Source organism: Ranitomeya variabilis, chromosome 2, assembly GCF_051348905.1.
Source record: "Ranitomeya variabilis isolate aRanVar5 chromosome 2, aRanVar5.hap1, whole genome shotgun sequence".
Taxonomy (NCBI): Eukaryota; Metazoa; Chordata; class Amphibia; order Anura; family Dendrobatidae; genus Ranitomeya; species Ranitomeya variabilis.
The window spans coordinates 878,594,992-878,615,215 of NC_135233.1; the positions used below are offsets into that span (position 1 = coordinate 878,594,992).

The 20,224-nt window shown below is 44.7% G+C and overlaps 1 protein-coding gene across 1 annotated transcript in view; it reads right to left on the minus strand.

Moving 5' to 3' along the window:
- LOC143808075 (putative cation-transporting ATPase 13A4) overlaps window positions 1-20,224 on the minus strand; it is a 226,731-nt gene that overhangs the window by 148,391 nt on the left and 58,116 nt on the right. The window contains exon 14 of the mRNA XM_077290332.1: window positions 15,467-15,528. Coding sequence (XP_077146447.1) covers window positions 15,467-15,528 — 62 coding nt within the window. The remainder of the gene's footprint in view (window positions 1-15,466; window positions 15,529-20,224) is intronic.

The following is a 20,224-nucleotide window of genomic DNA, read 5'->3' on the forward strand; positions in this document are numbered from 1 at the left end:
ACCTGATAATTGCTGCGATTCAGAGACAGCAGCGCTACCACTTACAACCACCGGAGGGAGCCCAAGAGCAGAATTCACAACAGTACCCCCTCCTTGAGGAGGGGTCACCGATCCCTCACCAGAGCTCCCAGGCCGATCCGGATGAGCCAAATGAAAGGCACAAACCAAATCATCAGCATGAACATCGGAGGCAACAACCCAAGAATTATCCTCCTGGCCATAACCCTTCCATTTGACAAGATACTGAAGCCTCCGCCTCAAAAAACGAGAATCCAAAATCTTCTCAACCACATACTCCAACTCCCCATCAATCAACACCCGGGCAGGAGGATCAACAGAGGGAACAACAGGCACCACATATTTCCGCAACAAAGATCTATGAAAAACATTATGGATGGAAAAAGAGGCTGGAAGGGCCAAACAAAAAGACACTGGATTGATAATCTCAGAAATCCTATAAGGGCAAATAAACCGAGGCTTAAACTTAGGGGAAGAAACCTTCATAGGGACATGACAGGAAGACAACCAGACCAAATCCCCAACCCGAAGCCGGGAACCAACACACCGACGATGGTTAGCAAAACGCTGAGCCCCCTCCTGAGACAACACCAAATTGTCAACAACATGAGCCCAAATTTGCTGCAACCTGTCAACCACAGAGTCCACCCCGGGACAATCAGAAGGCTCAACCTGCCCCGAAGAAAAACGAGGATGAAAACCAGAGTTACAAAAGAAGGGTGAAACCAAGGTAGCAGAACTAGCCCGATTATTAAGGGCAAACTCGGCCAATGGCAAGAAAGCCACCCAATCATCCTGATCAGCAGACACAAAGCATCTCAAATAAGTTTCCAATGTCTGATTAGTTCGCTCGGTTTGGACATTTGTCTGAGGATGAAATGCGGAAGAAAAAGACAAATCAATGCCCAGCCTAGCACAAAAGGCCCGCCAAAACCTAGAAACAAACTGGGAACCTCTATCGGACACAATGTTCTCCGGAATGCCATGCAAACGAACCACATGCTGAAAAAACAACGGAACCAAATCAGAAGAGGAAGGCAACTTAGGCAAAGGCACCAAATGAACCATCTTAGAAAACCGGTCACAAACCACCCAGATAACTGACATCCTCTGGGAAACCGGAAGATCCGAAATAAAATCCATAGAAATATGCGTCCAAGGCCTCTCAGAGACCGGCAAAGGCAAAAGCAACCCACTAGCGTGGGAACAGCAAGGCTTGGCCCGCGCACAAGTCCCACAGGACTGCACAAAAGAACGCACATCCCGTGACAAAGAAGGCCACCAAAAGGACCTACCAACCAAATCTCTGGTACCAAAAATCCCAGGATGACCTGCTAACACAGAACAATGAACCTCCGAAATGACTTTACTAGTCCATCTGTCAGGAACAAACAATTTCCCCACTGGACAGCGGTCAGGTTTATCAGCCTGAAATTTCTGAAGAACCCGTCGTAAATCAGGGGAGATGGCAGAAAGAATCACCCCTTCCTTTAGAATACCGACCGGCTCAAGGACCCCAGGAGAATCAGGCAAAAAGCTCCTAGAGAGGGCATCAGCCTTAACATTCTTAGAACCCGGAAGATACGAGACCACAAAATCAAAACGGGAGAAAAACAGGGACCATCGGGCCTGTCCAGGATTCAGCCGTTTGGCAGACTCGAGATAAATCAGATTCTTATGATCGGTCAAGACCACAATACGGTGCTTGGCCCCCTCAAGCCAATGTCGCCACTCCTCAAATGCCCACTTCATAGCCAACAACTCACGATTGCCGACATCATAATTGCTTTCCGCAGGCGAAAACATTCGAGAAAAGAAGGCACACGGTTTCATCAAGGAACCATCAGAATTCCTCTGAGACAAAACGGCCCCTGTCCCAATCTCAGAAGCGTCAACCTCAACCTGAAAAGGAAGAGAAACATCCGGCTGACGCAACACAGGGGCAGAAGTAAATCGGCGTTTAAGCTTCTGAAAGGCAGAAACAGCCGCAGAGAACCAATTCGTCACATCAGCGCCTTTCTTCGTCAAATCGGTCAGGGGTTTAACCACACTGGAGAAGTTGGCAATGAAACGGCGATAAAAATTAGCAAAGCCCAAAATTTTCTGAAGGCTCTTCACGGATGTGGGCTGGATCCAATCATGAATGGCCTGAACCTTAACCGGATCCATTTCTATAGATGATGGAGAAAAAATGAAGCCCAAAAAAGAAACCTTCTGTACTCCAAAGAGGCACTTAGACCCCTTCACAAACAAGGCATTATCACGAAGGACCTGAAATACCATCCTGACTTGTTTCACATGAGACTCCCAATCATCTGAAAAAATCAAAATATCATCCAAATATACAATCATGAATTTATCAAGATAATTCCGAAAAATATCATGCATGAGGGACTGAAACACAGATGGGGCATTAGAGAGTCCGAATGGCATCACAAGATATTCAAAATGGCCCTCAGGCATATTAAACGCAGTTTTCCATTCGTCACCCTGCTTAATACGAACAAGATTATATGCCCCTCGAAGGTCAATCTTAGTAAACCAACTAGCCCCCTTAATCCTGGCAAACAAATCAGAAAGCAAAGGCAAAGGGTATTGGAATTTGACCGTGATCTTATTTAAGAGGCGATAATCAATACAGGGTCTCAAGGAGCCATCCTTCTTGGCAACAAAAAAAACCCTGCTCCCAATGGAGAAGAAGATGGCCGAATATGCCCCTTCTCCAAAGACTCCTTTACATAGCTCCGCATGGCGACATGTTCAGGCACAGACAGGTTGAAAAGTCGGCCCTTAGGAAACTTGGAAACTTAGAGCCTGGAATCAAGTCAATAGCACAATCACAGTCCCTATGCGGTGGAAGGGAACTGGACTTGGGCTCATCGAAAACATCCTGGAAATCTGACAGAAACTCAGGAATTTCAGAAGAGGGGGAGGAGGAAATTGACATCAGAGGAACGTCATCATGAACCCCCTGACAACCCCAACTAGTCACAGACATAGATTTCCAATCCAACACCGGATTATGTACCTGTAACCATGGAAACCCCAGCACAATAGCATCATGCAAATTATGCAACACCAGGAAACGACAATCTTCCTGATGGGCTGGCGCCATGCACATGGTTAACTGTGTCCAAAACTGAGGTTTATTTTTAGCCAATGGTGTAGCATCAATACCCCTCAAAGGGATAGGACTCCGCAAAGGCTGTAAGGGAAAACCACAACGTCTGGCAAATTCTAAGTCCATTAAGTTTAGAGCGGCGCCTGAATCCACAAATGCCATGACAGAAAATGACGATAATGAGCAGATCAGGGTCACAGATAACAGAAATTTAGGTTGTACAGTACTGATGGTAACAGAACTAGCGATTCTCTTGGTACGCTTAGGGCAATCAGAAATAACATGAGCAGAATCGCCGCAGTAAAAACACAACCTATTCTGATGTCTGAATCCTTGTCGTTCAGCTCTAGACACAATCCTATCACACTGCATAGGCTCAGGACTCCGCTCGGAAGACAATGCCATAGTGTGCACAACTCTGCGCTCGCGCAAGCGCCGATCAATCTGAATGGCCAGAGACATAGAATCACTCAGACCAGCAGGCGTGGGGAACCCCACCATAACATCTTTAACGGATTCAGAAAGACCCTTTCTGAAGATTGCCGCCAAGGCATCCTCATTCCATTTAGTCAGTACAGACCATTTTCTAAACTTCTGGCAATATGATTCTGCCGCTTCTTGACCCTGAGACAGGGCCAACAAGGTCTTCTCAGCATGATCCACTGAATTAGGTTAGTCATACAATAACCCAAGCGCCTGAAAAAAGGTGTCTACATTAAGCAACGCCGGATTCCCAGGTTCCAGGGCAAATGCCCAATCCTGGGGGTCACCACGCAGCAGAGATATAATAATTTTAACCTGCTGGATGGGATCACCAAAGGAACGGGGTTTCAGAGCAAAAAACAGTTTACAGTTATTTTTAAAGCTCAGAAATTTGGACCTATCCCCAAAAAACAAATCAAGAGTTGGAATTCTAGGCTCTAAAACTGGAGTCTGAACGATATAATCGGAAATACCCTGTACTCTAGCAGCAAGTTGATCCACACGAGAAGCCAATCCCTGCACATCCATACCAGCGCCGAACTCCTGAGCCACCCAGAGGTAAAGAGGGAAGAAAAAAAAAAACACAACAGACTACAGAAAAAAAAATGGCTCAGCACTTTCCTTCCCTTCTTCTGAGATGCGGTTAACTCATTGTTGGCCAGTTGTACTGTTATGATCTGGTGGCCTAAGAGCAGCATGAGACGTACTCTGGAGAAGGTGGTACCTGTACTGACCGCAGACCCTGAACTTAACACCGCAACTAGAAGTAGCCGTGGAATGTACCTAGCGCTCCCTAGATATCTCGACACAGCCGGAGGACTAATTACCCCTAGAGATAGAAAAGGGAAAACTATCTTGCCTCAGAGAAAATCCCCAAAGGATAGGCAGCCCCCCACAAATATTGACTGTGAGAGGAGAGGGAAAAAACATACACAGACCCAAATGAGAATTTAGCAAAGGAGGCCACTTCTAGCTAAATAGAAAGGATAGCACAGAGTACTATGCGGTCAGAATTAAAACACTAGAAAATATCCACCACAGAAAATACAAAATCTCCACAGCTAACTAAAGATATGGAGGGTATATCTGCATCTCCAGAGATACCAGCTTGGCTAAACAAATCCTTATACAGACCAAGCTGGACAAGACAAAACATAGAAAAGAACTGAACAATAAGGCCACAGCATGTGGACAGCAAAATCAAGGCCAGAACTTATCTTAGTTGAAAGGAACTGCAAAGCAGAAGGGACCAGGCAGGGATGTGAATCCTCCAGGAACAATGGACAACTGGCACTGACTAAAGGGTGAAGCAAGACTAAATAGCCCAGTCAAAATAGCAAAAAGTGAACACACCTGGTAATTGCTGCGATTCAGAGACAGCAGCGCTACCAATTACAACCACCGGAGGGAGCCCAAGAGCAGAATTCACAACAGGTACCCCAAGAAAGGACAAGAAGCGAGGTTTATTGTGCTGAGTGAGAAACGAGATTGACGCACAAGGAGAAACACCAGTAGGAGTCGTGCTGTAAGACGAGGCAACATCCTACTGAGGCGCGGAGCCGGTGGCCGGAACGCCGAGGAAGTATTGAGCTCCAGGCCTTACTTCAAACCTACGGCAGGACAGTCAGTTATAGGCGGGCTGTCTCACTTAAATCACCTAAGAAGACATAGGGGGCAACAACTGGAGAGGGGCGACACTAGGGTCCCGGAAGAGCTCCGAGCCTACCCGTCATACGGGTGCGTCCTAGCCATATCATCTGGGGGACGAAGCAGAACATCATAATCGAGTTGTGAGGGAACTTCAGAAACAGACACAACAGTTGTGGGGACTATGCCGTAAGCACAGCAGGGGAGGACCACAACACACAAGCGCTAGAAGGTAGGCACAGATTTCCACCTGCAAAGGGAACTCTGGAGGTGCCATCGGACCGGCCGGACTCCCACAGCCCGGTTAACCGTATTCCGGACTGAGGATCCTGAAGCCTTCATTAAAGAGGTAAAGAGATTGCAACCTGGTGTCCTCGTTATTTACTGCGACCTGCACCGCACCACTACATCATCACCACCCACACCTTTCATTGGGCGCCCCTCAGCAGGGTCACGGACCGGGTCTAGCAACCGTGATAACCCCAGGACCGAGACTCAGAGGCCCGGTACCGGGTACCCCTCGACCCTGCAGCAGTGGGGGTGCTACATTATAAATAAATTATATGTTTGAACTGAACATTCTGTGGCCTGATTAATCATTTGGGAGGCCTCCTTTGGTGTATCATTGTTTGTGCACTGTATAATCTGTTGTGTAGCTCTTATGTTGACGGAGTATTTCAGTGTTTTTATTGATATTATATATTGCACTATATGGTGGCATTTTACTACTATTTAGTTATGTTACATGGATGGCATTGGCTTAATATTGAGCTTTAACTCACAGGAACAACAAATGTTTAAGTTAGAGAACCAAAAACGAAAACACCGATATGAGGTCAAAGGACTATGCAAACCATGTGTGATGACAATACAGAAACTTTATTGGATCAAGATTCAGTGTGCAGCGGAAACAAAACAAGAGAAACAGGCTCATACAGTTAATCGGTAACATATCACATATCATAAAAACACGCCTCCTGATGAAGTTACGGTGAAACGCGCGTAGGGGCATCAGGCCGGGGTATTTGGTCTCTAATTTGACTTGTAAATATCAGCTCACTATAAGCACTTTGATTTATATCTATTTCCATGCACTATATGCACTTTGATTTATATCTATTTCCATGCACGTGATTCACCTAATGAATTTTATGTTACCTGCCCTTGCCATTGAAACTTTTGCTTTGATATCCACGCCCTCACATGAGGTAAATTTCCCCTAATCAGGATATTGGAATGGCAGATCAAAGTTATTCTGATGTTCTAATGGTCATCACTATTTGTCTATATATTTTGTCCATATCGTGCAGCCAGTTATTGTTTTTGTATCTTTAAATATGGCCTACTGCATACTTTTTATATTTGAGTTTTGATAGCAAAATTTGCAACTGGGACCCCTCCTAGTGCCTGCTTAGTTATTGGTGCTCTGTCTGCATTTTATTTGTGATATGTAGGACTCATTAATAAAATGTATATTTATTGTCTAAAATACCCTTCGACCCCCCTTTTCTTGGCTTGTATCAGCTTGTCGGGGTTCATTGAGATTATATATATATATATATATATATATATATATATATATATATATATATATATATATATATAAATATATATATATATATATATATATATATATATATATATATATATATAACAGAAACAGTATATAAAAATATCTAAAAATTTAACCTGTTTAATGGATACATAAAAAGTAACCATCAAGTCACATGCTAGGAAAGAAGGGGTAGGCGCCACTCATATCCAGCAGGTCCTGTTTTAGGTATATCACTATCGACACTTTTCTGACTCACTGCTATGTCTATCCACAGCTTATAAATTAAATATTTAATATATATACCACTGGGTATTCAAAGCTGGGGTGTTCATATTCACATCTATATATATGTTTTCATTTAAGGGTCTTCTTCCCCAGCATGTGACGGGATAGCTATTTCTTATGTATGTAATAAACATGTCCAATTTTTATATATTTTTATACATTGTTTTTAGGATATGTGATATATTACCAATTGAGTGTATGTGCCTGTCTCTCTTTTTCTTTATTTCCACTGCATACCAAATCTTGATTCAGCAAAGGTTCTGTATTGCCATCACACATGGTTTGCATAGTTCTTTGACCTCATATTGGCTTTTCCCTTTTTAGTTCTCCAACCCAAATGATGTTTCTGTCAGTTAAAGCTCAATATTCATCCAATACCATCCATGCAACATAATTAAACAGTAATAAAATGCCACCATGTAGTGCAATAAATGATATCAATAAAAAGGACTGAAGTACTCCTTCCATGTATATCAGTTTTTCTTTTTTGGTTCTCTCAGTCTTATGTACGCTGGGTCTAATATTGTGTTGGGCAGATACATGTATGTGGGATAGATTTAATTATCATTTCATTGATTGCACTTATATATATATATATATATATATATATATATATATATAGGAGTCTGTGCTCACTCGGCTGCTCTTGAGGTAGGCAAAGGAAGCGATATTTTTTAAATGTCCAGGCAAGTTTTATTAAAACTGCATAAACCCCTCTGGATAGCCAAAACAAACAAACAAACAGCCTTTTCCAGTACAAAGTGAAAAGAAAACAGAAAAATAAACAGTCCATATAGCCCTGCGGGTCCGCCCGCTCAGGTCAGTGTCTTTAGCACACACACACACTGAAGGTCTTCACACCTCCAGCCAAAGACCCAGAATATGACATTTGGCCTCCATTTTCTTAGACAATCCACGCCCCTGGGGTTGGGATATGTGAGCGGTCATTCCCACCCATCTCTTATGACTGCTCTTAAAACCCGGGCCTGGAATGGCCCAAATAACTCTTTCAGCAGTATACATGCTGGAGCATACTTCCGAGTTCACATCACCGCAGCTAATAGCCATGATGACACATATCTCACCTCAAGGACTCGTCCAGCGGCATCTTACATACCCTCCCCCTCTGGGGACCTTCTGCCAACAAACCGTAAACTCTCAACAGACCGCCAGCATTGCCATGCAGTTTCCCTGACCTATGCTCCACATGGAAGTTAAAATCCTGAACTGCTAGGAACTATCTGCAAATTGTCTCTTCAAAGAAAAAGAGGACTTGAACTCTATAGCGCTACCTGTTGGAAGTATCTGGTCACTCAGGCTTTGTTACCTTTTTTCTCCCTCATCCAGTTCAGTGGGGCATGGTCTGACACCAGCCTAAACTTCCTGCCCAAGAGTTTGTACCTTAGAGAGTCCAACGCCCACTAGATGGATAAACATTCATTCTCAACTATGGAGTAATTTTTCTCACAGGTAGACAACTTCCGGCTGAGATTCATTATGGGGTGCTCTTCCCCGTTCATCTCTTGAGATTGGATAGTGCCTAGCCCGACATCCAACACATCCGTCTGTACCACAACCGCCTTGGAGAAATCGGATGCTACCAGCACCGGCTGTTTGCACAGGGCCAGCTTCAATTCCTAGAAGGCAGTCTCAGCTTCTGGAGACCACTTAGCCATAGCCAACTTCATCCCTTTAAGGAAATCCGTCAGAGAGTCAGCTACCATGGCGATGTTCGAAATACACCGGTGGTAATTTCCCACAATGCCCAGGAATGCCCTGACCTGTTTTTTTGAGAGGGATGTGGCCAGCCCTGAATCGCCTCAACTTTATTTATCTTTATTTCGCCCCTGCCTACAACATAGCCCAAGCATCTTGCTTCCTCCATTCCCAAGGCACACTTCTTCGGGTTTATGGAAAACCCTGCCTTTCGTAGAGTATCAAATACTGTCTGGACCTTGCTCAGATGGCTTCCCCAATCCTGGCTGAAGATTACAATATCGTCCAGGTAGGCTGCTACATACCTCTTATGGGGAGCTAGGATCTGGTCCATGGCTCTCTGGAATGTTGCTGGAGCACCTTGTAACCGACACAGCATCCTTGTGTATTGGAAGCATCCATCTGGTGTTGAGAACGCAGTCTTCTCTTTGGCACCGTGGGACATGGGGATTTGCCAATACCCTTTTGTGAGGTCAAGGGTAGTAATGCCGGCCCTACCCTCTCAATTAATTAATCGGCGGGGGGCATCAGGTAGGCATCAGTCTTAGAAACCTCGTTTAGCTTCTGATAGTCATTGCAAAATCGCCATACCCTATCTGGTTTTTGCACTAGGACTTTTGGGCTGGACCAGCCACTCTTGGATACCTCGATGACTCTCAGACTCAGCATCCGCTTCACCTCCTTTGAGATCACCTTTTGGCGTGCTTCGGGAATCCAGTATGGCTTCAAGTTGACCTGGACAAGAGACTCCGTCAGGACGTTATGCTCTATGATCTTCATACAACCTGGAAGATCTGAGAACAGGTCTCTGTTACGCTGTAGCAATTGCTAGGGAATCCCCACATGTACTTATGCTGGCTAACAGATGTAAATCATTCAGCGGCAATAAAAATTAAATCTCCCAGCACTGAAAAATAGTCGGAGGACACCCGAGCATGCTCGGGAAATCTCGAGTAACGAGTATATTCGCTCATCACTATTCCTTACCTCTTGTTCTCCATCCGGGAAGTTCCCCAAGTTTCCACTGGCTGCGGCAATAAAAATGAAATTTCTGAGCAGTAAAAAATACTCAGAGGACACCCGAGCGTGCTCGAGAAATCTCGTGTAACGAGTATATTCGCTCATCACTAGTAAGGAAGCAGACAGTCCCTGTCTCGGCCATCCTTCTCCACTGCTTTCTTTAGTATTACCTTCAAGTATTTGTTAAATCTCTCCACCAGCCCATCAGTCTGGGGATGGTATACTGAGTATTATGTGTTACGGAACCCCGCAGCACCCAGAATATGTTGTGCAGTTAATTGTATGTATAATAGGTTCCATGTGAGATGCATGTCCCTAATGCATCAGCCCACAGGCTGTGCCCCTGGGCAGAGGGGACAAGATATCCCCCTTCTGACCACCCCCCACCTTTGTAATTCCCACAGTAAATATCGGCAGGCTCCGGCCACCTGCGGCTATTGTAATGTATGTCTGGCCTGCCGCTTTTCTATTGGCCTGCCCTCTGAATCTGTGTGATATATTCTGTGTCCTGTGAGTAAAGTGTTGTCAGACTGGAAATACGTGGAGAAGCAGTGAGCTTTTATATGCGCCCATGTAACCAAACAATTCCAACCAGCATTCTTCATTCAGACTCCAGCCAAAGCAGAGTGGACCTCCTGAAACACGGGGTGGTACTGAAAGAGGTACTCCAGCATGGTAGACCCTGTTACACTGAGATTCTGAGTTGGGAAATTTGCAGGGTCTTTCACAACTCCCTCATGACCTTTTACATGAAGGAGGTCCTTTGGTCCATCAGTATCTCCTTCGGCAGCCCAGTTCGGGAGAAGATATGGATCAGCTCCTTAAGGATACTTTAAGCAGAGTCATTTCATAAGGTTGCCACCTCTGGGTACCGGGTAGCATAATCCAGGACTACCAGTATGTATTGATGTCCTCTTCCAGGAGTTCCACCAGGTCCAATGCTATCTGCTCGAATGGGACCTCAATGATGGGCAACGGTACCAGAGGACTGTAGAAGTGGGCCACTGGAGAGGTCAGCTGGCACGTGGGGCAGGATTGACAGTAGTTCAGGATTTCTCTATAACACCAAGGCCAGTAGAATCTCTGCAGAATGCACTACTAGGTCTTATCTGCCCCCAGTTGACCACCCAACACATGGGAATGAGCCATGTCTAACACCCTGTGTCTATAGGTCCCTGGCACCAGTAACTGCTCTATCACCTCACCCCTTGGATTGGTTATTCTAGAAGGCAGATCCCCAATTACAGGAAAATGAGGGAACCGATTGTCGGCCCCTGGCTCCTGAGGCACACCATTTAATACTGTAACATTTTCAAATGCCCCTTTAAGAGTTAGGTCTTTGAGTTGGGCAGTTCCAAGGTTTTCCCCGGACACCTCCAGCTTAGGGACATTGGCCTCAGTGGATGCTATCTCATCCTCATCCCCAACAAATACACAAAATGGCAACCTATCATCCGCAGCCTGCGACTAGGTTTCTTTGGGAGCAACCTGGCTGTTGTCCAAATAATCAGACATCCTCCCTTTTCCCCACAAGTCCCAGAATAATGCAAAGTCCCATCCTATTATAATAAGGTGCAATAAGTCCTTGACCATGCCAACCTCATGGGACTCTGTGCCACAGTTTGTGTTGATGACCACTCGGGCCACAGGACAGTCCTTAGCATTGCCATGGATATAGCCGACGTCCACTCTTTTTCCAGGAATCAACCGATGGGGAATGGTAGCCCTCAGTAGGCTTACCAAACTCCCTGAGTCCAGCAGACCAGTCACTTGCACCCCATTTAATGTTACAGGACATGCTTGTGGCCTCTCTCCTGTTTGAGGGACAGCACTGCAGGCCATATATGCAAAATATGAGAAACTCTTTCCTGTGCTGCAGTCCATTGACTCAGTGGTCATGGGACAATGGGCAGCTGTGTGGCCAGAGATATGACACCTCCAACAAATTACACTATGGGAAGGGACCTTGGACACTAACTCCGGTGCTCTTGGCCGCCCCCCAGGTGTGGCTGTAGCACCCCTCTTTTGGGTGTCAGCCCCGCTTTGGGAACCCCAGTATGTGGATGCTACACCTTCCCCACAGAACTCTTGACTGTCTGGTACCTCTTCACCAGGTTCACTAGGTCATTAGCATTATGGGGATCTCCCTGGGCAACCCAGGATTTCAAAGGCCTCAGTAGGGAGTGTATTAACCTGTCCATAATGATCCTCTCCACCATCTTCACTGTGGAGAAGGATTCAGGTTGAAACTATTTTTGGATCAGGTGTAGGAGGTCCAACATTTGGGACCGGGGAGGTTTGCCACAGTGATAAGCCCACTAGTGCACCCGTTGCACCCTAACAGTCAGAGTCACTCCTAAGCGTGCCAATGTCTCAGCTTTCAATTTGGCATACTCTTTAGCATCGTGCAAGGCCAGGTCATAATAGGCTTTATGTGGTTCACCAGTTCAATATGGCGCCAGGACTTCCACCCACTGCTCTGGAGGCAATTTCTCCCATTCCTCCACCCTCTTGAAAACCATCAGGAAAGCCTCACTATCATTCCCCAGGCTCATGTTTCTGGCATACGAGTCATTACCTGGAGTTGGGGAGGAAACAGTCGGCCTCCCATGAACCACCTCTGTGAGGAGTTCCATCTGCCATGTCAGCGCCTTCTGCTGCTGCTGCTGTTGTGGCTGCTTTGCCAACAGTTTATTTGCTTCTTGCTGCACCATTTGCTGCTGTTAACTGGCAAGCTGTTGCTGCTGCTGCACATCGACCAAATGCTTTACAAGCTACTCCATGCTATCAGATTTCCCTCCTGCAGCTGCTTTCACCCAGGACATGCGGTATCGGCAGTCACACTGCCTCTTGGGATTCATGCCCGTGCTTCTAGCAACTCCTATTGTAGGAACCTGTACTCACTAGGCTGCAGTTGAGGTAGGCAAAGTAAGCGGTGTTGTTGAAATGTCCAGGAAAGTTTTATTAAAACTGCATAAACCGCTCTAGATAGCCAAAATAAACGAACACCCTTTTCCAGCACAAAGTGAAAAGCAAACAATGTAGTACTGAGCATGTCGTGTACTATGCAACATGTACTTGTGATCTTGTATATATTGGTCTTACGTCACGGGAGCTACGCATATGTGTTTGCGAGCACGTAAGAGACATCATAGCAGCACGAGACGTAGTTGATGTCATAGCACTCAAAACAATCCCATGCCATTTCTGGCTGCATCATCATTGTAACCCTACAGATCTGAGGGTAAGGGGGATAGATAGAATGTGTGGGGGTATTTCGGGTGGTGATATGAAACAGAAATTGGCTCAGCTGGAGTGCCGTTGGATTGCTACACTTGGCACAATGACACCAGCAGGACTAAACGAACAGTTGAGTTTTACCCCATTCTTATAAATTGACCTTTTTGTTCCTGGTCACTCATTGCTTGTCCATTGTATTCCGTGAGTTCCGTATTTCCTAGGACTTGTATTTTAATCTGTGTGATGTATTTTTCCTTTTTTTTTGTATATTTTTTTTTAATTCTCTTTGGCATTATGAAAACCATAATATACTTCTTGTGGAGCATTTTTTAACTGTGCTACAATTGGAGCGAGTTGGAACGTTATACTTTTATGATGATCTTTTTCCTTAAGAATCTGTGAAATGGATGATCATTATACTGTATATGGACCGTACCCACCACCTATGGACTATTCCTTACATCGAATAAGATATGTGACACTAGACCTGTAATGGATGTTATCTGAAATATCATGACAGTGCGTATTTAATTCAATTAAAATTAGACCTTACATATAGATTATTTATACATTTTAGATGTTTTGTTTTGAGAATATATATTCTCCATTTATGATTCAAAAATATTTTAGTTCACACACTTTGGTATTTATATACCCTTATGTATATTGCACATTATGTATTTGACCGCTTTGGGTCTGTTTCCACTTGTCTGACTCTGTCATGAGGTATTGTCTTTGCACTTGTCACTTTATTTCACTTGTCACTTTACTGATGATGTATACACTGTTCTGTGGTCCCTTGCAGATGTCCTTTGGTCCTCTATGAATGTATTACGTGGATATTGTCCCCTTTCGAACTGCCATGTTATTTTTGGGGCTTTCCTCTATTGATAATGTTTCCAGCTCTGCTGACCTCTACAAATATGGTGTCCGGGTCGGACGCAAGAGCGGTGTGCTGATGATCGCCGACATTGCCGAAGGCGCTCTAGTGTGACGTTTGTGGGCATCTGATGTCCCCATGGATTTCCTCTGACTCACCGCACCACTGCGAGCAGAAGCAACATCGGTGATGATGCTGACTCCCACTGCGCATGCGCTGGTTCCTAACATGCTCCATACAGAGGTGTTTGACGGCATCCTTTACAGGTGTGGACGCAATTATCTATCCTATATGCTCCTATGTAATGAAGTCTCTGCACACAGAGAGTCACAGCCCCCTCCCAGGAAGCCCATGCAAAATGCGCATTGGGGCTGCTTCTACTGCATATTCACACACAGGTTATCATGAGTAAGATGCTTTTGTTTTTTGTGCATGCCCTGTTTAGCCTCACAACATTCTGATGGGTTCTTTGGCTTCGGAGAGTTCTTATCACTGTTGTTGTGACTGTTACCTTCACTTCTCATTATGGCATACCAACTAATCTAATTACTGGGGAGTCTTTCATACATACTTGGCTATTTTCATATGGGATCAATGTTACTTAACAGGATCAATGTTATCCAACAGTGCAGTCTATATATTTCCCATAAGTAAATGTCATTCTAATCTTTCTGTTTAATCTAATCCAAATAGTTATTTCTTCCTTTAGCCCAACTGCATGTTCTCTGTACACATACACTTGATGTAGTGCACAATATTCTACTGCTCTGCCAAAAATTAAGAGACCACTGCAAAATGTTCAGTTTGTCTGATTTTTCTCTATAGGTATATTTTTGAGTAAAATGTAAATTGTTCTTTTATTCTATAAACGTCTGACAACATGTCTCCGAATTTCTAAGCAATACATTTTGTATTTTTTTTTTCTGTAAAGGAGAAATGGTCAAAATTAAAAAAAAAAAACAAGGCTTTCATAACTCAAATAATGCAAAGAATACAAGATCATAATCATTTAGAAACAACAATACTAATGTTTTAACTCAGGAAGAGTTCAGAAATCAATATTTTATGGAATAACCATGATTTTTAATCACAGCTTTCATGCGTCTTAGCATGCTTTCTACCAGTCTTTAACACTGCTTCTGGCACAAAAATGTAAGCAGTTTGTTTGATGGCTTGTGACTATCCATTATCCTCTTGATTACATTTCAGAGGTTTTCAATGGGGTCCAGGTCTGGAGATTGGGCTGCTAATGACAGGGTTTTGATGTGGTGGTCTCTTAATTTTTGCCAGAGCTATACATGTGGCCAAGTTTTAAAGTGAAACTACGTTTTCATCATGTGCATCTTTGCAATATTATAATATATTATGATTTTTGTTTAATTTAGCTGTCTGGTAGTATATCTAGTTAAACATCATCCACAATATTTACAAGATCTTTTCCGTATGCTTTATAATAAAAAATAACACAACAAAAATATGAAACAAAATAGGAATACTGTACCTTGGACCTCTTGACGGTATCATACCCATTAAATCAAGGCCATCTTCTGTTAAAGTTCCCGTCTATAATATTAAAAGATTTTTAAAATGAAGTCAAACAAAATGAAGTCAAACAAAATGAAGCTTTAAAAGGAACCTGTCGGCACCTTTGTACTTATGGAAGTAGTAGTTTGGCTGCCTAAGTTCCTGTTCCACATTTAAAATGATACCATTTTAGTAAATATCTGATGTTCCAATCATGATAAATCAAATGATGAAGACATATTCAAATCAAACTTGAAGTGCACTGGGGTGTGTCATTGAACGAAGCAGTCCATGTGCGTTGACAAGCCATACAGCAGATTCGGCATGAAAATCACAGAAAAGATGGTGAGCTAAACACTGTTACTATTAGTAAATACCTGAGCTACTGAGGGGGCTACATAGAAAGATACTATTCTCTAAGTATACTACCACTGAGGCTGGATAGACTTGGTTGGTGTGAAGAAACCAGATTGTATCTTAATTTCCCTGATGACTATGTTTTAACAAACCAAGAATTGACTTTTTATCTGTATATTGGCTTGTGGATTTAAGTGTTTATTTGTGGTGGGTCAAGAAGACAGACTTGGAAACTGATATACCATTTAACATACTCTGTAAGGGTACTGTCACACAGTGAAATTTTGATCGCTACGACGGCACGATCCGTGACGTCACAGCGTCGTATGATTATCGCTCCAGCGTCGTAGACTGCGGTCACACTTTGCAATCACGGCGCTGGAGCGATGCCGAAGTCCCCGGGTAACCAGGGTAAACATTGGGTTACTAAGCGCAGGGCCGCGCTTAGTAACCCGATGTTTACCCTGGTTACCAGTGTAAACGTAAAAAAAACAAACAGTACATACTTACATTCCGGTGTCTGTCCCCCGGCGTTCTGTTTCTCTCCACTGTGTAAGCACCATAGCCGGAAAGCAGAGCGGTGACGTCACCGCATCACCGCTGTGCTCGCTTTCCGGCCGGCAGGCGCTCACAGTGCAGAGAAGCTGAGACGCCGGAGGACAGACACCGGAATGTGAGTATGTACTGTTTGTTTTTTTTACGTTTACGCTGGTAACCAGGGTAAACATCGAGTTACTAAGCGCGGCCCTGCACTTAGTTACCCGATGTTTACCCTGGTTACAAGCGAACACATCGCTGGATCGGTGTCACACACAACGATCCAGCGATGTCAGCGGGTGATCAAGCGACGAAAGAAAGTTCCAAACGATCTGCTACGACGTACGATTCTCAGCAGGGTCCCTGATCGCTGCTGCGTGTCAGACACTGCGATATCGTAACGATATCGCTAGAACGTCACGAATCGTACCGTCGTAGCGATGGAAATTTCACTGTGTGACGGTACCCTAAGTCTGTAATAGTGACTTGTACTTAGTATGTGTTTATCTTTCCCTATTGAGGTTTGCTGATATGCTAATTGTGCATTGTATTCTGGAATCAGCTTGTTGACTTTGAAAGTAGATATGGAAATGCTGTGAGGGGGACTGAAGGACACTGGGTAATTCTAAAAATAGCTTACATGCCTCGGGTTTAAAAAGACTGAGAGATCTAATCACTAAAACTGAAATAAGAAAGAGCTACCAGCTGGACATTCTGCAAAACACCCAACAGATGAGAGGCAGGACTGCAGCCAATTCATCATGGCACCATCACGAGGGTCATGGATCTATCATTCTATAGGAAACAACCTAGGGTTTTTTGGCTCCGGTTGGAATGACACAGATCTGATCCAGTGACCATATCTGAATCATGGATATGTTTGGAGAAAGCCAGGTTTTGGGACCCGCTGGTCGCTTGGTTCCATGTAGATGTCGGATAAGCCAGGTGGTGACTCTCGTCTCAACTGGCTTTGGACTTTGTATGGACTCTATGGACTGTTCTTTGTCATCTCCCTACGCTTGTCATTACCTTATCTCTGTGTGTATCACAGGCGGAATAGCGACCTTGGGAGCTCTGACATCGTATCAACTGGCTTTGGACTTTTTACAGATGCAATGGACTGTTCTCTGTCATCTCACTATGCTTGTCGATATCTCTTCTCAGTGTGTGTATCACAGGATGAGTAGTGACCCTGGGAGTTCAGTCATAACATCTACCATTCTCCCGGCTAGTCAGCGGAAGGGTGAGACCCTGAAATGTGCACCATCTTGGGGTAATTGCTGGGTTTGTTCTGTTTGCTATTGGGTATTGTGGTTCAATAAAGTATTGCCACACTGTTTTACCCTAACCCTATGTTGTCTGTGTAGTGTATTGCCCACGGTGAGATAGAGCGGGCATTCTGTGGTATGAGCCCTGGTCCATGCAATCTTACTAAAGGCAGCAGGGCTAGCAGACAAGAGCACCCACTGTTCCCTTTTCTCCACAGTTGGGTGTAGCTTTGGGGAAACCTGCTGTGACTGCCGAGTCAGTGTGAATGGAGGTGCTTGAAGGGTTAATGTGGCTGGGACTCCAGAAGAGTAGGGTCTAAGTAAACTGTAATGGGACCCTTGAAGTGCAGGGAAACTGCTCTGAAAAACAGGTATTTAGCTGAAAAAAGATCAAGTCCTTTGAGGTAATGGCCTGGATAGAAAGAATCAGGAACTACAGTGGCTTGTGAAAGTATTCATCCTTCTTAGCATTTTTCGTGTTTTGGAATTTCACTTTTTGAGGGTTTGTATCAGTACATGTACAAAACATGCCTACAACCATGAACATTTGTTTTTATTTTTTAAGCAAATAACAAATAGGACAAAATTATTGAAAACTTCAGTGGGCATAAATATTCACCCCAACAAAGTCAGTACTTTGAAGGGCCTCCTTTTGCAGCAATTACAGCTGTAAGTCACTTTGAATAAGTCTCTATTCCTAAAAGCTAAAGTGCTCCAGCTCCTTCAAGTTAGATGGTGTCCTCTGGTGAACAGCAATAATCTTATCATAGATTGTCAATTGGATTAAGGTCTGGGCTTTGGCTTGGCTGCTCCAAAATATTTACAAGTTTCCCTGAGTGCTGCTTTAGCAGTATGTTTTGGGTCATTATCCTGTTGAAAGTTGAACCTCTGTCCCAGTCTCAAATCACTGATAGATTGAAACAGGTTTTGCTCAAGAATATCCCTGTATTTCGCACCATCCATCTTCCTCTTCACTCAGACCATTTTCCATGTCCCTGCTGCCAAAAAACATCCCCACAGCATCATGTTTTACAGTGGGGATGGTGTTCTTGGAGTGATGAGCTGTTTTTGGTTTGGCACCACATGTAGCATTTACCTTGGTGGCCAAAAAGTTCAATTTTGGTCTCATCTGACCACAGCACCTTCATCCATATATTTAGGGAGCCTCTTACATGTCTTTTGGCAAACTCAAAACAAGCCTTACAATTGTGTGTAAGTAAAGGCTTTTTTCTGTCCACTATTCCATAAGGGCCACCTCTATGGAGTGGCTTAATGTGGTCGTATGGACAAATACTCCAGTCTCTACTTGGGAACTCTGCAGCTTTTTCAGGGTTAATTTTGGTCTCGATGCTGCCTCTCTGATTACTGCCCTTCTTGCCCAGAGAGTTTTGGTGGGCTGCCCTCTCTTGGCAGGTCTGTTGTGATTCCATGTTCTTGCCATTTGATGATAATAGATTTCTTGGTGCTCTGGGGATCATCAGAGATTGGGATATTTTTTTCTAACCCAACCCTAACTTGGACTTCTCACAGACTTTGACCCTGACGTTTTTGGAGATCTCTTTGGTCTTCACGGTGTTGTTTGATTAGTGGTGCCTCTTGCTTAATGGTGTTGCAGCCTCTGTGGCCTTTCAGAAAAGATAAAGTGTATATACTGACACACCATGTGCCACTTAGATTGTACACAGGTGAACTTCCTTTCACTAAGCATGTGATTTATGAAGGTAATTGCTTGCACCAGAAATGTATAGGGGCTTTATCGCAAAAGGGGTACGAGTACATATGCACATGCCAATTTTTAGTTATTTGAATCCATACATTTAGTTTATGCCTATATTTTTCACACTTCATTTCACCAACTTAGACTACCGTATTTTCCGGCGTATAAGACGACTTTTTAACCCCTCAAAATCTTCTTAAAAGTCGGGGGTCGTCTTATACGCCGGGTACAGACAAATGTGCATATGGTGGGTGGGGGGGAGTGGTCCCGATGACAAAGAGAGGGGGCGTCTCACAGGAAAGTGTGAGTGGAGTAGCCCCGTTACCTCATTGCGGCAGCGTGGGGGTCTCTGTGCTGGGGAGCGGTGGCTCCTCATTGCGGTAGCATAGGGTTTCTGTGCTGGGAGCGGCAGCTCCTCTTCGTGCCGTGGGGACTCTGTGCTGTGGGGCGGTGCATCTTCTTGCAGCCTCGGGGCTCCTCCGGCATCTCCTCAAGGCCCGGAGGCACCGGCAGCTCCATTGCTGCGATGCGGTGGCCTCCGGGAAAATGGCCGCTGGGGGCGGCGCATGCTCAGATTCAGATCTCATCCCGATATCTCAGGAGACGAGATCTGAATCTGAGCATGCGCCGCCCCCAGCGGCCATTTTCCCGGAGGCCACCGCATCGCAGCAATGGAGCTGCCGGTGCCTCCGGGCCTTGAGGAGATGCCAGAGGAGTCCCGACGCTGCAAGAAGATGCACCGCCCCACGGCACGAAGAGGAGCTGCCGTTCCCAGCACAGAAACCCTACGCTACCGCAATGAGGAGCCGCCACTCCCCAGCACAGAGACCCCCACGCTGCCACAATGAGGTAATAG